The sequence below is a fragment of the Macrotis lagotis genome, chromosome X, assembly GCF_037893015.1.
Source record: "Macrotis lagotis isolate mMagLag1 chromosome X, bilby.v1.9.chrom.fasta, whole genome shotgun sequence".
In the NCBI taxonomy this organism is placed as follows: domain Eukaryota; kingdom Metazoa; phylum Chordata; class Mammalia; order Peramelemorphia; family Peramelidae; genus Macrotis; species Macrotis lagotis.
In genome coordinates, this window is record NC_133666.1 from 639,527,066 (window position 1) to 639,545,084 (window position 18,019).

Consider the following 18,019-nt stretch of genomic DNA (forward strand, 5'->3'; position numbering starts at 1 on the left):
CAATCAAACTCAGACCTAGGGAAGCCACTTCAACCTTAAAAAGGATGTCCTATCTGGGAAATTGGATCAATGACAAAACTATCCACTGTCTGGGGCAGCTAGGTGGTACAGTGGAATCAGGAGTACCTGAGTTCAAATCTGACCTCAGATACTTAATAATTACCTAGCTGTGTGGCCTTGGGTAAGCCACTTAACCCCATTTGCCTTGCAAAAAACCTAAAAAAACAAAAACCAAAATAAAAAACTAAAAAAAAAAACCCCTATCCACCCTCATAGGGGACTCACTAAATAGGTCTTAGGTGGCATATCCCTATGTCTAGCACAGGGAGAACTTGAAAGAGTCCTGTTTGATGAGAACAATCCCAACATCCTGGTCCAGGCCTTTCTCATGAAAGTGGTATATACTTAAAAACCATCTCTTATTGAGTTTCCCTGAGCAGGAGGCTTAAGGATAGCAAGGATCAAACTTGCATTTGAAAAGAATGTCCCTGAATTCCCTTCTCATCTACATTTGCTTTTCCAGGCCCCCATCTCTCACTCTCTGGATGGCTACAACCCCCACCCCTCCAACAGAGAGCCATTATAGTGTTTTTCCCAGTAGGAGCCAGACATCTTTCTACTATATGCTAGTGTCCCTCCATCGATAGCGGTCATTCCCCACCTTGATGTATCCCTTACCTCATTGCGCATCACCTGATGTAGTTTTCCTTGATGAAAAATCTCACATTAGTAATTTTTAAAAATCATGTCATGTTCAAACTGTTCACTAATTTGTCAATTGTATTAGAACAAATTCAAATCAAAAACAAAAAATTAAAACATTATAGCATAATTAGTATTCAGACACTATGGTAGTCAGAGGAAAGTAGTATTTAATGCTATAGTTAGAAAGAAGGATAGTTAACAATCAAGTCAAATGCAAAATTTTAATTATTTCCATGAACTTTTAAGTAGTTCTTGGTGTACTTGATTATCAGTAAACATCTAGGATGAGGCTTAAAAATATTCTCAGAACAATGAAAAACAAATCACTTATACACAGTTGACCCTAGCACATGAAATGTAAAAGTAATAATGATAATACCCCCCCCAATCATCTCTGTATGAACACTTAAGCAAACTGGTAACAATTTATTCTCAAAACGTTTCATGTTTCCTGGACAAGTGTACAATTTTCTTCATATAACAAAAGGAAAGCAAAGTATAGAATGTATTAAGCAAAAAAAATAAGAAAAGGAAAAGATATGTCTTCTTTTTTGATACATGGAACTGCCTCTACAAAGCATGCCAACACCTTCTCTGTAACTTGTACTATTAGGTACTGAAAGAAATAAGAGGTGAAGTAACAGTGCTCAGTGATGGCCTGGAACCCCAAACCTTAAAAGATTTAGTTGTGCTTAAGTCCTAGAGGCAGAGCTCAGTGAAGGAACTTAAGCAAACCAAACAAGAACAAGCCAAAGACTGACCGACCATTCCAACCACAAGTATAACCAAGAAAAGAGCCTGACCCTGGTACAAAAAATACAATTCAGGAACTAAGGCTAGAGACATGAATAAAGCAAAAACATCAACCAGCTTAAAAATTTGTCATAAAACTAGAGATGTTCCAAAAACTAGCCTAGAAAGAAACAAATGTCTACACAAACTAGATGCAGAGACTCATAGAAAAAAAAAAAAGGGGGGGGGGGTTTCCATAAGAAAAAATTAAATGCCATATGATGTTTCTCCATTCTTGAAGATGACACATCAGGAGGGTAATGCCATGACATGCACATGAATTGGATTTGTGTGGGGGGATGCTATGCTAAGTCACCAACCTCACTTTCTCCTCTGGAATAATCTGGGTCAAATAGCCAGATATGAATCAGGATGACCAGAGATGATCCTGGATACCTGTCGATTAGGGTTAAATGAACTGCCCAAGTCACATAGCTACTAAATGTCAAGTGTCTGGACCAAACCTGAACTTGGATCCTCAATTCCAGGGATGGTGCTCTATCACCTAATTGTCTCATGCTCTTTAGGACATAATTGGAAGGAATAAGAAATAGTAAGTCTCACACAAAAAATGAACTCCCTCTCTGAACCCTGTGCCAATAACTCCAACTGCCTCGCAAAAAATAGAAAGAGAGGAAATAGAAAGAATAGACAGACACTGGGAAAACTAGAATAATCCAAATAGAAACCAATGTTTCTGCAAACCAGCAAATGTTAGCACAAAATCAAAAAATTTTTTAAAAATGCAAACTGATATTAAGGGGGAAAATGTCCTGAAAAGCTAGTCTAAGAATCAGACTTTTTTGAAAACTTTAACTTTTAAAAAATCCTAGGCACTATTATTCAAGAAATCATCAATGGGGGGGGCAGCTAAGTAGCACAGTGGATAAAGAGCATGGGCCTAGAGTCAGGAGGGCCAGAGTTCAAATCCAGCCTCAGACATTTAATACTTATTTACGTGTATGACCTTGGGCAAGGTCACTTAACCCCATTGCCTTTCAAAAAAAATAAATGAAGATTTGACTATCAGAAGCAAGCAAAGTAAAAAACGGGGGTTGGGAGGGTGGGGAAGGTCTAATCACCTTATGAAAGAAACCACCAAAAAAAAAATCACAGGAAGTCATAACAACAAAATCTAGAGCTTTCCCTTAAAAGTACTACAAGCATCATCCTGATTCATATCAGGCCACTGTACCCAAATGACTCTGGAGGAGAAAGTGAGGCAGTGACTGTGCAAAGTCCTAGAATCACTTAAATCCAATTCACTTGTACATCAAGGTATCACCTCCCTGACTTTACAGTCCTCTTTGAGAACAAAGAACAAACAAGCTAAGTAAGTAGTAGCAGCTGCCCCACTGCTGGCCAGTTGAACAACACAGCTATTTTCTTCTTCTTCTTTCCTTTCCATTCTATTCCTACTAGGGCATCAAACCATTAACTGAGGATGCCCCCTCCCCCAAAGGAATGCAAATTTTGATCATGGAAACACAAAATATCTTGGGATTTACCAGTTTCAAATCACTCTGGCACTCCAAGAAAAACCAACAATAGTCCCAGGACAACTTCTCTTGGTCATTGTTTAGGCCCACAGTAGCTCAAAGTGAATAAAAATAGCAACTGCTTCACTTCTGGACAGAAACCCTGAGGGTCTTCCCTTCCCAGATTGATTTTTCTTTTTCACTACCCAAAGGAAATCATTCTTTTCTTCATTTCTTTCTTATCTGCCTTAATCAGTGAATTAAATATCTTGGTTACAAATCTAAAATATCTTAGCTTCAAAAGGCCCAAGATCTCCCACTGCATCTGGGGTCATCTCCAGTCATCCTGACTCCTATTTGGTCACTGGAGCTAGATAGCTCTAGAGGAGAGAATAAGGCTGGTATCTCTGCACAGTCCTCCCTGACTTATCCAATTTACTTGCTTGCATATCATGGCTTCACTATACTGATGTCATGGTCCTCTTCAAGAACACAGGATAAAAAACAACTGCAAGCACTAAGAAACAAGAATTTTAAGTAACCAAAGAACTACAGTCTTACTCAATATCTGGCAGCTTTTATTCACAAGATATCTTTGAAAACAATTTTTCCAAAAGGTAAAGTGAAGCATACCCATACAGGAAAAAAAGTGGGGAGAAGGGAGGAGGATATTTAAGGGAAAAGAGGAGTATCAAATATTTCTAATAAAAAGAACAGAGCTCGGGGCAGCTAGATGGCGCAGTAGATAAAGCACCAGCCCTAGAGTCAGCAGTACCTGGGTTCAAATCAGGTCTCAAACACTTAATAATTACATAGCTGTGTGGCCTTGGGCAAGCCACTTAACCCCATTTGCCTTGCAAAAACCAAAAAAAAAAAACAACAACAAAAAAAAAACAGCTGAATAAGAACTTGGAAATACAAATGCAGAGACTGCTAGAATGGTAAATTTATATGAAGAATTGAAAAGAGCTGTATGATGATGTGGTGCTAACACAAGATAAAGAAGCATCCCCCTTCAATCAAAAATATTAAAAACTGTGTGCCAGGCTAAAACCTATATTCAAAGATATTGAAGGAATGGAGTTAAAAAAAAGGAACAGTCCTGGGAGTTTTCTAAGGATTATAAGAAAAGAGGAGGGAGAATAAAGGAATATACTATAATAAAAGTGAAAGAAGGGGGGGTGTAGAACTGTCTCCTCATAACTGGAATGTGCTAAAAGGAGGGGAGGAAGGGATGAGGAAGACCAAGCCCATGTACACACGTGTACACACACACACACACACACACACGCACACAATGGGTTTTCTATAGAAAATAAATCAAATGAATTGTGGAAATAAGTGGGGCTAGGGGCTGAGGAGTTAAGAGGGAAGAGGATGCCAGAAAGGTCATAATTTCAAGAAAAACAAATTGTCATAACCTTGAAGAAAGTGTGATAAGATGAATGCAAAGGTTTAAAAGGTTTAAAGAAAAAGAGAAAAGAACCAGAATCTAATGAGGTAATCTTTCAATTAGGGGAAGCCTGATCAGATTGCACCATAGGAATATAAATAGACATTTCAGAAAATCTGACTGATGTGACATCAAGTGAGCAGAATCAAAATAATTTATAAAAGGACTATAATATAATAAAGTAAAACAACCTTGAAAGACAAGAACTCTGAGCAAAGCAATGACACATCTCCAGAGACCCATTATTTATAATACCTTCCCCACTCCACCTCCATTCCTGAAAGAGAGGAGTGACACAGGGCGAAGAGACAGATATGGTCGCTGAGTGGATTCGTTTTACTTGTCTTTGCTTATTTGTTACAAGTATTATATTCCCCCCTCTTAGTTTTTAATTCGGAGGGAGGATTAGGCTAGTTGGTAGTAATACTGATACCAAAAAAGAGGGTCATTCATTACACAGAAGAAAAGGAAAGAATTTTACAAGTAAGATAAGGAGGATAATTTTGAAAGTAATATATGAAATTTATTATATACTTTTAAAAATAAGTTCTATGAAATGCAGTAATTAATAGTTTCATATATAATCTACAGTTTGCATTTTGCTGTATTTAAATAAATGCTTATTTTGGGAGTATATAATTTCAAAATTTTAATAAGCTTTGAAAGAACTTAAAAAAAATCAAAATAAGATATTAAATAAAATAGGAAAAGCATCTTTACCACAATAGAGTTCTGGAACTTACCATTATCTGAATCGTCTCCTTCACTGTCCGTTCGGGCCTGCTTGTACTCTGGCTCTTCGCCACTTTGAGACTGTTTACGTTTCTTGCTGATGCCATCTGGTCCAGAGTGATTAAACCCCCTTCTTCTAGACTAAAAACAAAAATAAATTTAGATGGTACTTTTCACCTAAACAGCAAAATCAATAAATAAAATAAATGAAGTAAGAAACTGGGATTATAATGGAAAAAGAAAAAAAAAAACAAAGTCTATTCAATGAGCATTCATTAAATTGGTAATGATTAAGAAATTACAGAACTCACCCTGTCTCTCATTCTGTTCCTTGACCTGCCACATCCATAAGGCATGTTGCCAAACCTGCTCATTCCTTGCATACCTATCATGCCATAATCAGGAACCACAGCTTGTGAGAACAGAGAAGGTAGTCTGTTGGGGCAAGGTCCTCCCATTCCCCTTCCACCCATATAGTTCAGCTCATTCCATCGAGCAGACAAACGCTCTGAGCTTGAGGATGGCATGAAGTGGTCATTGCGCATATAGGTGGTGGGATGACCCCGATCCCGGAACTGATTCTGACACTTTTCTTGAACAATGCCATAGAGAGATGCTCTGTTGTGAGACAGGTCTTGGTGGTCATCATACTGACTTCCAAAGCCATTGTTCTGATCAGGTCTGAGGTCATAATCATAATTGTAGTTTGAGCGGTAGAGATTGTGGTCAGTCATTGAAGCCCTGGAGTTATAGGAGTCAAAAGACTCAAATCTGAAAGAGCTAAAGAATAAGCAGAGTCAGATAAATAATTCTGCTAAATAAATTACTCAGAGAAAGTGAAAGGTGGCCTTAAGGCACAAATACCAATAACCCAAGACAAACGATGAGCCAAATGCATTGGTCCCTTTCCAAAAGGACTGCTTGTGACTAGTTGAAAGCTTAACCAAGGTTTTTCCCATAAAATAAAGCACACCTACAAAGTCAAAATGTTTGAAACATATAGCGAACACTCCCAAACCTCACTTCCCACTTACTCAATTTGCTAGTTTCTTCCTGACAAGTGCAGAAGCAGGTAGTATTCCTCTCTACATTTTATTTCAGTGATACGGACTTTGGTGTGCAGTGGAGACATTACATGAATTTATTAACTTATGATCTATAACTCTAGGCAGTAGCCAAAAGTTAAGTCACATCAAGAGAATGAACAAATATCTGTTTAAATTCGATGCCTATACCCTGTCAGATGATCCCAGTTCATTTATTCCAAACCTCTTCAGACTCAAGCACAAAACTGTATTTGGGAATAATGGATCTTCTCATTCCCAAGAGGAAATGCAAGGGTCTAGTTTCCATAATGATGTGACTGGGATAGGCTAGCACTCATGTAATTCCTTAAACAAGAAAGCCTGTAATCACCTCTCCTGGTCTTCCATGCCCTCCCCACTGCCGCCGGCCCCGCCCCTGCTTCCTTCCTTTGACATCATGTCCAAACGCTGGTTGATCTTGGCAATGAGAGAATCAGAATTATCAGTGACAGGCTCTGTCCCATAGGTGGCAATATGCATGGCAGCACTCCCATCTCCAAGGCTGGCACCATCCGTCTTAGGGGCCTCCCAAGAGGCTGTGCTGTAGTTATATGTAGCCCCAGCAGTAACACCAGTGTTCTGGGCACCATAATAATTGTAACCTTCATAGCCTAATGGAAAAAGAGAGTAGTAGAATGAGAGTTCAACAACCAGGAGGCTGATCTTTGCTTCAAATAGGGCAACTGAGATTGGCAGTGGAGGATGAAATAGGTTTAATTCAACAGAACTCACACCTTCTGAGAGGTAAGAGAATGGTTATGCAGCCAAAATTCTGCAGTTCTTGTTCAACATTAAGTGACTCAAGAATTATTCCTCATTCTTTGCAGCAAAAAGGATCAGCATGGTAAGGAACAATAAAAAAAGGGGCAGAACTGAAGAAATATACCTACTCTTGAGAATTAGGCACAACCCCTAGGCATTCCTATAAATGGACTTCAGAGTGTAAATTCTCATTTTTTAGCCTTTTTTAGCCAAGGGAAAGATTGCTCTACCAAAATAATCTAGATATATGTACACTGTAATGTTCCCAAGATGACTATCCTTTCCAAAAGAACTACCTTCAAGTTTTTGATGTTATGATTAAAAAAAAAAATCAAAGCTGAGAAAAGTTAAAAAAAGTTCCCACCAGAAATTTTCCTTTTGTCTTTCCTTTCCTTTCCTTTTCTGAGGTCCTGTGGACTATCTTAAATTTGAAGATAGTTACTCAAGTACCAAAAGAAGCAAAATCTCCCAACAAATAATTATTTTTTTTAGATTTTTTTTTTGGCAAGTCAAATTGGGTTAAGTGGTTTGCCCAAGGCCACACAGCTAGGTAATTATTAAGTGTCTGAGGTCGGATTTGAGCTCAGGTACTCCTGACTTCAGGGCCAGTGCTCTATCCACTGCGCCACCTAGCTGCCCCTACAACAAATAATTATAAATTAACGTATGCCCATTACAAAAGGACAGTGGAAAAAGAAGTACGAAGGAAGAGGCTTGTCTCATATATTTTCTATCCTGTTATACTTCAAGAGTAGAGCCACAAGGAACAGTCATAATGGCTCAAAAACCTAATTAGTGAGATACACTGGAAAGAACAATGGATTGGAATTAGAGGCCCCCAGTTTGAATCTTAGTTCTTTAAGAAAGTAGATAAAATATACTGTGAGTCTGTTTTCTTATCAACAGAGGGAGGTCTCTCCATATAATCCCTAAGCCTACTTCATTTTTCAACTATGATCCTGTGAAATATATTAACAATGATTCTTCCCTGACACTCAGACCCCAATCACAGCTAGCAGCAAGACTCAAGAGCAAATCCCAAGTTTAAAAACTCAGAGAATGGAACTTAATACATACCTTGCCAATTGGCTGCACTGGTCCCATATGCACCTTAAAAGAAGCAGGGGGGGAAATACACAAAACTTTTGTTTTCAGAACATATATAAGAAAATACATTTTACAGAAAAATATATATATATATGAAAACAGATTTTATTTTTATATAAGGAATGGTAAAAATATACCTATTTTCAGAGCATATATAAGAAAATACATTTTAGAGAACAATTTTATAAATATGTATGTGTGTATATTTGTAAACATTTTATTTTCACATAAGGAGAAGAAACAGCATCCAAGTCCAGGTGCCACAAAGTCCTAATTAGCATTGGTACTTCAAGAGAGAAAAAAGAATATCATGTCACTTAAGTTAAAAAAGACATGTAGAAGTTTTAAATTTCTCATAAAACCAGTGGGAAGAGCCAGGCAGGATTACCAAAAAGCTTAGCAAGTTTGAGTGAATATTTTAGGCTACTTCCAAACTCTTCCAGGAAGTTGGACTGAAGGCAGAATAAAACAATAGCCACTTTTCAATTAAAAAAAAAATTTTTTTTAAATGAAGTTGCTGACAAGATTAAGTGTTGTTCTTATTTCTGGAAAGGAACAGAGAAAGAAAGCATTCCCTAACAAGAGAAAAACATTACAAACCACTAACGACATTCAAGGGACAGAAGACAGACACTTCATGAAACATTACCTTATCAAACTCACCAAAAACTGACCATGAAAAAGTGAGAAAGTCACTAAGCAATATTATAAATATATAACTAATACACTATCTATTCAAGAAAATGAAGTTTTCTTTATTCTCCCCAAGAAAAGAGGTATTATATGAACAAGCTACCTGCAACACAGCACTAGGAATGCTATGTCATTCTTGGGGGAAAATAGTCTTCTATCAGGCAGAAATTATATTTGCTAAGCATGTGATCAAGTAATTAAATGATTTCCAGACCAACATTGTATCTGTCAAAAAAATGAACAAAAAGAACCTAGTATCAACAAAGAAAAAAAAAAAACTCACCCTGAGTGTTAGTAGCTCCAGTACTCCAAGCCCCATAACCTACAAGGGAAATGACATACAAGTTATGAACCTTTTTGTCTGACTGAGAAAGGGAAACCATACAATGTCTAAAAATGGTACAAAAATCTAAATTTTTTTTATTGGTTTATTTTATTAGATGCTAATTCCTGAATTATGTAACAACCCACCCTTCTATGGTTTAACCCTTTATCTACTACTCTGGAAAATGGTAGGTCAAAAAGTTTAACCAAAATTAATGCATATCACATGGCCCAGATGAAAGGGAAAAGGGAAAAGAAGTGAACAGGTCTGTTGGCTCAAAGACTAAACAGGATGGTTCCATTACTAACTTGTTAGGTAGCTCTAGTAAATTAAGTTTCCCTATCTAGGTCTATGCTCCTCTATTCATGAAAGAAAATAAAACTTGTTTTTTTTAATGGAAACTGACAGGAATAATGTCAATCAAGATGGAGGATAGTGGAGAGAGGAAGACAGTAAGATCTGTCCAACAACCACTGAAACAACAGGGCCTGACCCAAGATGATGAAGGCCTGAGAACATGGGAAGTGCCGGCAGGTAACAGAACCAAATTTAATTTTTCCCCTAATTTCTTATTTTCAGGTGAGAGCTGGAAGCAGCAGGTGGGCAACAAGAATTTCAAATTTAATTTTTTCTCCTAACTTATCTTTCTATTCAACTTCTTTAAAACTTCATCACAGTATACATTATATAATCTTAGCTTCATGAAGACAGGTAACAGTAGGTCCTACTAGGTTGGAAGGCTGCAAATAATAGCCAACAGACTCTTCTAAGTGCTGCTGTACATGGTCATCATCCTAAGGTAAGCCACCATGTAATGAATTTTTCAGCCATGACAACTCTTAAGGAGTTAGACTCCTCAGTGAAGGGACAAAATCACAGATCTTTCAAACTATTTAAGTAAAATTCACATTTCTAGAGAAAACCTGAATCTTGACTACACAGGGATGGAAACAGACATCAAATCTCAACAATACAAATGAGATTATCACAAACATACCCAGTCAGCTTTCTCTCACTCTAAAGAAACTCTTGTATACCTATATCACTGTCAGCATTCTAGGTTCAGGCACCTACCTACAGAAGGTGTGCTAAGTGGTTTTCCTTTAATTACAAAGTCAATACCAACCATATCCAGGAGAGAACGGATCAGAGGATCAACTAACAGAGGAGGAAACTGAAGCTCAGGGAAGTGAAATCTAAACCAATAAATATATATTAAATGCCTACTACATGTCAGGTGCACTGTGCTAAGGGCTAGGAATGTAATAAACACATAGTCCCTGCCCTCAAGAAGCTTACATTAATTGGGGGAGGCACAAAGGAGAGGGAGCAACACACAACTAGCACTAGGGAAGCAGATGCAGGAGTGAAGCAGACAAGAAAGTCCAGGTTCTGCCCCCTTTAAAGGAAGGAATTAGGATGAGTTTGGTATTCAGTCTTCTAGTCTTAAAATCAAATGGCAGAGATAGACTGAGGAAGGAGTTAGACAAGGCTTGAATTAGCAACATGTTGATGAGATTAGATTATGAGCAACTACCATATTTCCCCATATATAAAATGCATCTTACTTTTGGGATCCAAAGTTTGAAAAAAGAAATGTATTACATAAAGTTATTGAACTCAAGTTTTATTCATCATAAAATTCATACAACTCCTCATTGCTGTCAAAACTCCCATCCATTAGCTCATCATTATCTACATTTGATGATGAATCACTGTCTTAGGAGAGGCTCTGACTGCTCTACTGCCTGTGCTCTGGTCTGTGGTTGACCACAAGCATTTCCTGGGCAAATCTGGTGCATGGACACAAGCTTAGTCTGTTCTGTTTCATGAACCTGAAACCCCAATTGGTGTCCTCCTTCGAAATCAGTAACTTTTCAATCATCAATTCTTCATGCCTCATGCTGATCCATCTTTGTGGACATAGGAATTCCAACTGCCCTTTGCTCTTCAATCCAAATCTTCAATCCCCTCTCTAAATCAGGCCAGTTTGCTGACTTGCCTCTCATGGCCTTCTTCTGCTGTGGAATTTGCAGTAGGGTTTCTTCTTCCTGTAGCCAATCTCAGATTGTTTTCTCAGTTGGAAGAGGACCAAACTGACGTTCAGCAGCATTCATATTTGCAAACTGAATCACTTTGAACTTGGACCTTTTCTGAGCCATTTCTGGGTTGAACATGGCAAAACATAAACTAATATACCAGTAACAAATGCGAAACAATGAGCTCAAAGACAACAAGCCCCCAAAAAAGTGGGAGATCCAAGTAAAAAGATCTACAACCACTGTATAAGATGCTCCCAATTTTTAGAACCCAAATTTTTGAAAAAGTGTTTTATACATGGGGAAATGATAGGTAAAGCACAGTGCTGGGCCCAGAATCAGGAAGACATCTTCCTAAATATGTAGTATATAAATTTAGAGTACCCACCCCAGGTGTTCATATGCACTATTTGTGCCCAATCTGTGGTAGCATATTCCAAGCTCATATTGAGTTGATCAGCTACAATCTCAAACATAGTGATGCCATTTTGGTTTTTGTCTACAGAAAAGGACAAAAGCTAATCTTTCTGAGTTTTAATCTGGCCTCAGGCACTTCCTAGCTATGGGATCTTGGGCAAGTTACTTAACCTTGTTTGCCTCAGTTTCCTTATATGTAAAATGAACTGGAGAATGAAATGGCAAACCACTCTATTACCCTTGCCAAGAAGAAATCATATCAGGGACAGACGGAGTCATAAACAAATGAACAAAATATTATCTCCTTCCATTCATAAATGAAAAAAAGTCCACTTCCTCAAAAATCATAAAGGGAGTAGGAATCAGAACTAGAATTTGAACCCAGGTCCTCTGATTCCAAATAAGAGTGCTTTTTTCCACTCAGGTCGTCATTTCCTGTCTGGGTATTAGGATGAGAAGTAAAAAAGGAAAATTTCTAGAGGTTCCTGGTACTCTTCTTGCATGCTTTTCTTAACTCTTTTATTGAATACTTCAATATGATTCAAAAATAGAACAAGATTTCATGTGAAATCAGGGAAGTCCTAGGACTGAAAAACCAATTATTATCTATTATCTGAGGGGAGAAATTGGAAAGGATCAGCAGATGACTCCACTGCCAAACATTCTTCCTGACTATATGGAGCTCATGATGAATGCTGTAAGAAGTTGTGCTGTCCTCCCAATCATTCAAGAAGGGAACAATACTACAAGGACTAGAGAAGTAGGGGCTAGAAAGGATTCTAAAGATCATCAAAGTGCAACTTCTTATTTTTTGGATAAAGAAATTGAAACCCTAAAATGTTAGATAACTTGACCAAAATTACATATAGAGAAAATGTATTTGAACACAGTTTCTCTGACCTTGGGGGCAAGCACCTGTTCTGTTTAACCAGTATGCCTTAAGAGAAGAGAAATGGGCAAATATGTCTAGTCTCCAAAATATCAACATATAACTTTAGAGAAATGAGATTCCTGTAGCAGTGGTATGGTTGCAATATGCATGTGTAGAGAGAATACTCATACAAATGAAATAAAAGGTCATATAAAGTACTAAAGTCACCCAGATATTAAGAAGTTCCAAAGACATATGGCGTAATGACTAATCTGTTATGGGGCCAACTCCTTGTCCAAAGGAGAATAAAAAATTTAGAATTATGAAGCCCCTGCTAAAACAAAATAAAAAGCATATTAAAATATCTCTGAAAAGATTTATAACATACACAATATGACTTGAAAATGTTTTTGAAGATTAAAAATATGAGAGTGTTATCATGGTCAGCTTCCCTCCTACCCATCAGATAAGAGCTGCTCAACTGAGAGAGATAAAAGGCTTGTGAATTATGAGTTTGAAGGAGAGCTCAGCTCTAGATAGGTGGTATATAAAGCAGGAAAGAGGTTTAAGGAAGCAAGAGATCATCTCAGAAATCTAGAAATCATGTCAAAAGGAAAGTGAGAGAGGAATAGCAACAAATTGCATTTCAAAATCCTACTTGAAGTCATTTCTGATTCTAGAAAAAGGAAAGAAAAAACCCTTTTCTTTCTCTTTCCTGCAACTCAGGACTCTCTTCTATAAGAACCTAGTACACTTAAAGACCTGCAATGAGTGCAGATGGTCTTGGCATTCATATCAATTCTGAAGAAATGATCCATCCACAGGAGTAGCCATTACTACTCTATAAAATAATTCTCCCACTGCTATTATCATACCTGCTACCAGGGCTCAGGAGAAAGTCCATGTTTGGGTTGTCAAAACTATATAGGTCACCCACCTCAAAAGTTATACGGCATTCAATGAGTTCAACTTGCAAAACAACCAGAATTTTAAATATTGTTTCTAAGGAACAAAGCAGTATTAGCAGAGCATTACTAGTTCTAAACAAACCATCATTTAATACCACAATGATAAGCTGGGAACTGCCTGTACCTGCTTCTCCATAGCAGGCCCTTTAATCAGACAGATCCCTTATAATATTATATTACCACTGATGAAAAGGAACACTGTTGGTCTACTCCCCACAATAACCAGAAGAATCACAGAATATACAAACTGAAAGGGACTTACCTCAGAGCATTTAGAAATTCTCCTAAAAGACTTCTGACAAGTGAGCATGCAATTTTCACTTACAGACCTACAGTGATGGAAATTCACTACCCTCTCCAGAGAAGGATGTTCTAACTGCTAGGAAAAGAAATTTTAAACACTGCAATTTTTGTCCACTCTACCTAATTCTGCCATGGAGGATCAAACAAGAGGATCAAACACAATCAATGAAAGTCCTTTCTACAAGCCATCTTGTCAGATTCAAGTCTTTTTTTCTTGGCTTAATTCTTTAATATGGTATGGTCTCTATCTCCTTTACCATCCTGGCTGACACCCTTTAAACACTCTCCATCCAGTTTGTCTTTCCTCAAATGTGGTACCTAGGACTCAACATAAAACATATACAATCACATTATATAAAACTCTTATCACCTGTCATGTGGAGTATTATAAACAGTTTTCTAATTAGATTCCCCATATAATCTTTCACTTTTATAATTCCCCTTGCCAAGGGTTGACAAATTCATTTTCCTAAAGCACAGGTCTGAACATTTCACTTCCCTGCTCAAGAAGCTTAAGTGTATTTACATATATATATATATATATATATATATATATATATATATATGAATGATATGTTCATTCTTCTATTTGGCATTTAAATTATTTTACAATCTGATTCCAGTCTATCTTTCTTTCCAGGCTGATTACACATTACTTCTCCCTCATGAAGTCCTATCTTCCTGAAAACAAAAGACTATTATGATAGTCCTAGGAAGAAAGGATGAGAGTTATAGTTATATGAGTGGGGAGATGAGGACATAAGATGTGGTATAAGCAGATGGGACTTGGCAACTAAATAATAGAGTGTATGATAGAGGGAGAAAGGACTGCAAGGGCAAAAACTTCAGTAACTGAAGAATGGATGGTGGTGTCTTCAGCAGAAACAGATGTTTGGGAGAAGGATGGGTTTCAGAAAGAAGATAATAAATCATGTTTTAGACACGTACAGGAACTTGACAACATATGACTAGCTAAAACTTCAGGAGATATTTGAACACAGAGGCTTTTGAGTTCTCCAAGGGAAGGGATGAGTAAATGAAGACCTCAAACAAAGTTCTGGGTTATACCTATATGAAGGAAGATCATTCTCAATTTAGCAAAGGAAACAAAGAATGGTGGGACAAGAAGGAAGAGAACAAGGAGAAGGCACATTACAAAAACCAAGGGAGAAAACATTGCAGAACCAATAAAAAAAATCAAGAAGGTTGAAGTCAGAGAATCAGCAGGTAAGAGTTTGCTGCTCACTTTAGAGCAATTTCAGTTGAGAAATATGAGAATAAAAGAAATAAGGTAATAGTTTGGAGATGACAAGGCCAGTGAAACAAACACACACAGACACACACACACACACAGTATGCTGATAGGAGAAACTAATAATAATAATGTTTGTCCTTCATTTTCAAAGAATTGGATTTCAGTGACAGGGATGTTGTATTAAATCACCAGCTTCACTTTCTCCTTCTCAGACATCTGGGTCTAGTGGCCAGATATGAATCAGGATGACTGGAGATAGTCCTGAATTAGAGGCAATCAGGGTCAAGTAACTTGCCCATGGTTACACAATTAGTAAGAGTCAAGTGTCTGAGGCTGGATTTGAACTCTCATTCCCCTGACTTCAAGACCAGCACTCTATCCACTTCACCACCTAGCTGCCCTTGGGGCACAGAGCTCTGGACCTGGAATCAGAAGAATCATTCAGCCTCAAGCATTTACTAGTGTGTAATCCTGAGCTAGTCACTGAACCTCTGTTTCCTTAACTGTAAATGAGGATAACAAATAGCCAGGGTCACACTATCACTAGAAGGGAACCAGTAGATAAAGAGATTAAAGACAAGGGAATGGAAATAATCAAAGGGTCAATCTCTAGAAGATAAGACTGAGAGTATTGAGTATAAAACTCTGAGGAAGTAGTATAGGGGAAGATTTGAAGTGTTGAACAGAGGCTACCAGGAGCTCCCTGGTAGATGACCTCAATTTTGGAGGTTAGGGTAAAAAGATTTTGTGGAAAGCGAGTTAGAAGAAGAGAGTAATGAAGATCTGAAACAGCTACTGGGCTGAGTGGGAGAGAAAGTCAATGAAGATATAAGAGAAACATAAATCAACTGTGAGATTTCATCTCACATCCAGGAAATTGGTAAAGATGAAAAAACATGGAAATATTCAAAAGGGTTGTAGAAAGATGGCCCAATAGTGGAACTAGGAAATCAAGTCTCAATATTCTGAAAAGGAATTTGAAATTATGCAAAGAAAATGCCTCAAATATCCACATCCTTTAACCTAGAAATTTCACTGATGGAAAGATATCCCAAGATCAATGACAAAAAGAAAAGTTCCACACACAAAATATATTTATAAGCAGTACATTTTGTAGTAGCAAAGAATTAGAAACAAAGTACATAACCATCAATGGCACAAAGACAAGTTTAATATAATGCTATATTACTATGCTGTTAGAAATAATGACTAGGATGAAAGAACCATGAGAAAATTTATATGAACTGATACAAAGTGAAATTAAGTAGAACCAAGAAAATAATACACACAATGACTACAATAATGAAAGTGGAAAAACCAACCACAAAGATAATGGATCTTTCATAAAGATCAAAGCTTGGGCCAAAGAAGATATAAGAGAAGACATTTTCTCTCCTTTTTGAAGTTCTCCATATAATGTAAAACTTTTTTTTTCATCATTATGGTTTGTTGGGCCATTTTTCTTTTAAAAAATTCTTTGGGGGTGGTTAGGTGGCACAGTGGATAGAGCACAGGTCCTGGAGTCAGAAGTACCAGAGTTCAAATCCGGCCTCAGACACTTAATAATTACCTAGCTGTGTGGCCTTGGGCAAGCCACTTAACCCCATCTGCCTTGCAAAATCCTAAAAAAAACCCTGCCTAGCTGTGTGACCTTGGGCAAGTCACTTAACCCCATTGCCTTGCAAAAAACAAACAAAAAAAAACAATAAAGTGGTAGAAGTAAAACTAACCACCTGAAAAGTCAATAAAAATGGAAAGGCACAATTCATGAGTAAGATGGGAAGTTCTAGGCTCAGGAGTCAGATTTCTTTTACCAATATCACACTTGGAATATGGGGAATATATTTGCTAACTTCATCAAAGGGCACTTTGGCAAAAAAAAGAAAAGTAGATTTTAATTGTTGGTCTAGATGCTGCAGGCAAGACAATTATTTTGAACAAACCAAAGCTGGGTGAAATAGTAAATATTGTTCCCACTATAGGTCTCAACATAGAAATCAGAATACAGAAATATTAGCTTTCAGTGTATGGGATGTAAACAGATAGCCAGAACAAGATCTTGACTCCCAAAATGTCATTACATCCAAAAAATGCAAGGACTGATTCTGGTGGTTACATAAGAATGTTGGCAGAGGATGAACTTAAGAGACGCCATCTTATTAGCTTCTGTTAGCAAACAGGATCTTCCTAATACCATGAATGAAGTTGAAATTGCAGATAAATTTGGGACTGCATTTCTTCATCAAAAAGCTAGACCATCAAAAAAATTTAAAAAAAAAATTAGAAAGAAAAAGAAACTGGCACATTCAAGCCACCTCTGCCATTAATGGGGATGGGCTCTAAAGGACTGAGTTGTCCAAATGAGCTCTGAATCAGAAATGAAGCAAAAGTTCTTCCTCTCCTTTTTTTCTATCCACTTTTTGAATTACTCTCATGTGCCAAACTGCTACTTTGTAGTACTAAATGACAGAAGCTAAATGAGACAAATAGAGGCCTGAAAACAGTTCTCTTATTTAAGTAGCTCTTGTTTCCAAGGGGACAGTTTCTGGCACTCCTATGCAGTATTTTTTATTGCTTTTATTTTGTTAAAAATTCAACTCACTATTTAATACTGGGAAGGGATTTTAAGCATATTTACACTTGGATTAACAACTTGGGAGTTAAGGCACAGCAGCAGAGTCAAATGCTACTCCTTACTGACACGTGAAATCTGTTTTGAGATCCATTTTAATGTATTTTTTAAAATAGCAAAAAGAAAAAATTCAAGCAAATACTTGAACACACAGAACACAGAAATGTGCTTATTGAAGGTTTTGCAGTGACAACATGTATACAAGACCACTGCAACTTGAAAAATAATTATAAAAATCAAATAAGTGATAAATTTTGCATGGTTAAAAAAATAGAGATCCATAATTGAGTGGGGAATGGCTGAACAAATTGTGGTATATGTATGATATGGAACACTACTGTTCTATTAGAAACCAGGAGGGATGGGAATTCAGAGAAACCTGGAAAGACTTGCATGAACTGA

At 37.3% G+C, this 18,019-nt stretch overlaps 1 protein-coding gene and 1 long non-coding RNA gene across 3 annotated transcripts in view; one reads left to right on the forward strand and one right to left on the reverse strand.

Annotated features, from left to right (window-relative positions):
- Window positions 1-18,019, reverse strand: part of AKAP8 (A-kinase anchoring protein 8) — a 67,821-nt gene that overhangs the window by 35,121 nt on the left and 14,681 nt on the right. For both annotated transcript variants that reach the window (XM_074204290.1, XM_074204289.1), the window contains exons 2-6: window positions 9,091-9,129; window positions 8,085-8,117; window positions 6,577-6,856; window positions 5,472-5,940; window positions 5,172-5,301 (exon numbers count right to left, since the gene is read on the reverse strand). In XM_074204290.1, coding sequence (XP_074060391.1) covers window positions 5,172-5,301; window positions 5,472-5,940; window positions 6,577-6,856; window positions 8,085-8,117; window positions 9,091-9,129 — 951 coding nt within the window. The remainder of the gene's footprint in view (window positions 1-5,171; window positions 5,302-5,471; window positions 5,941-6,576; window positions 6,857-8,084; window positions 8,118-9,090; window positions 9,130-18,019) is intronic.
- Window positions 6,662-14,225, forward strand: LOC141500818 (uncharacterized). Its single transcript, XR_012472047.1, has 3 exons — window positions 6,662-6,989; window positions 9,541-9,666; window positions 13,755-14,225. It is a non-coding gene; the product is annotated as an uncharacterized LOC141500818 (long non-coding RNA).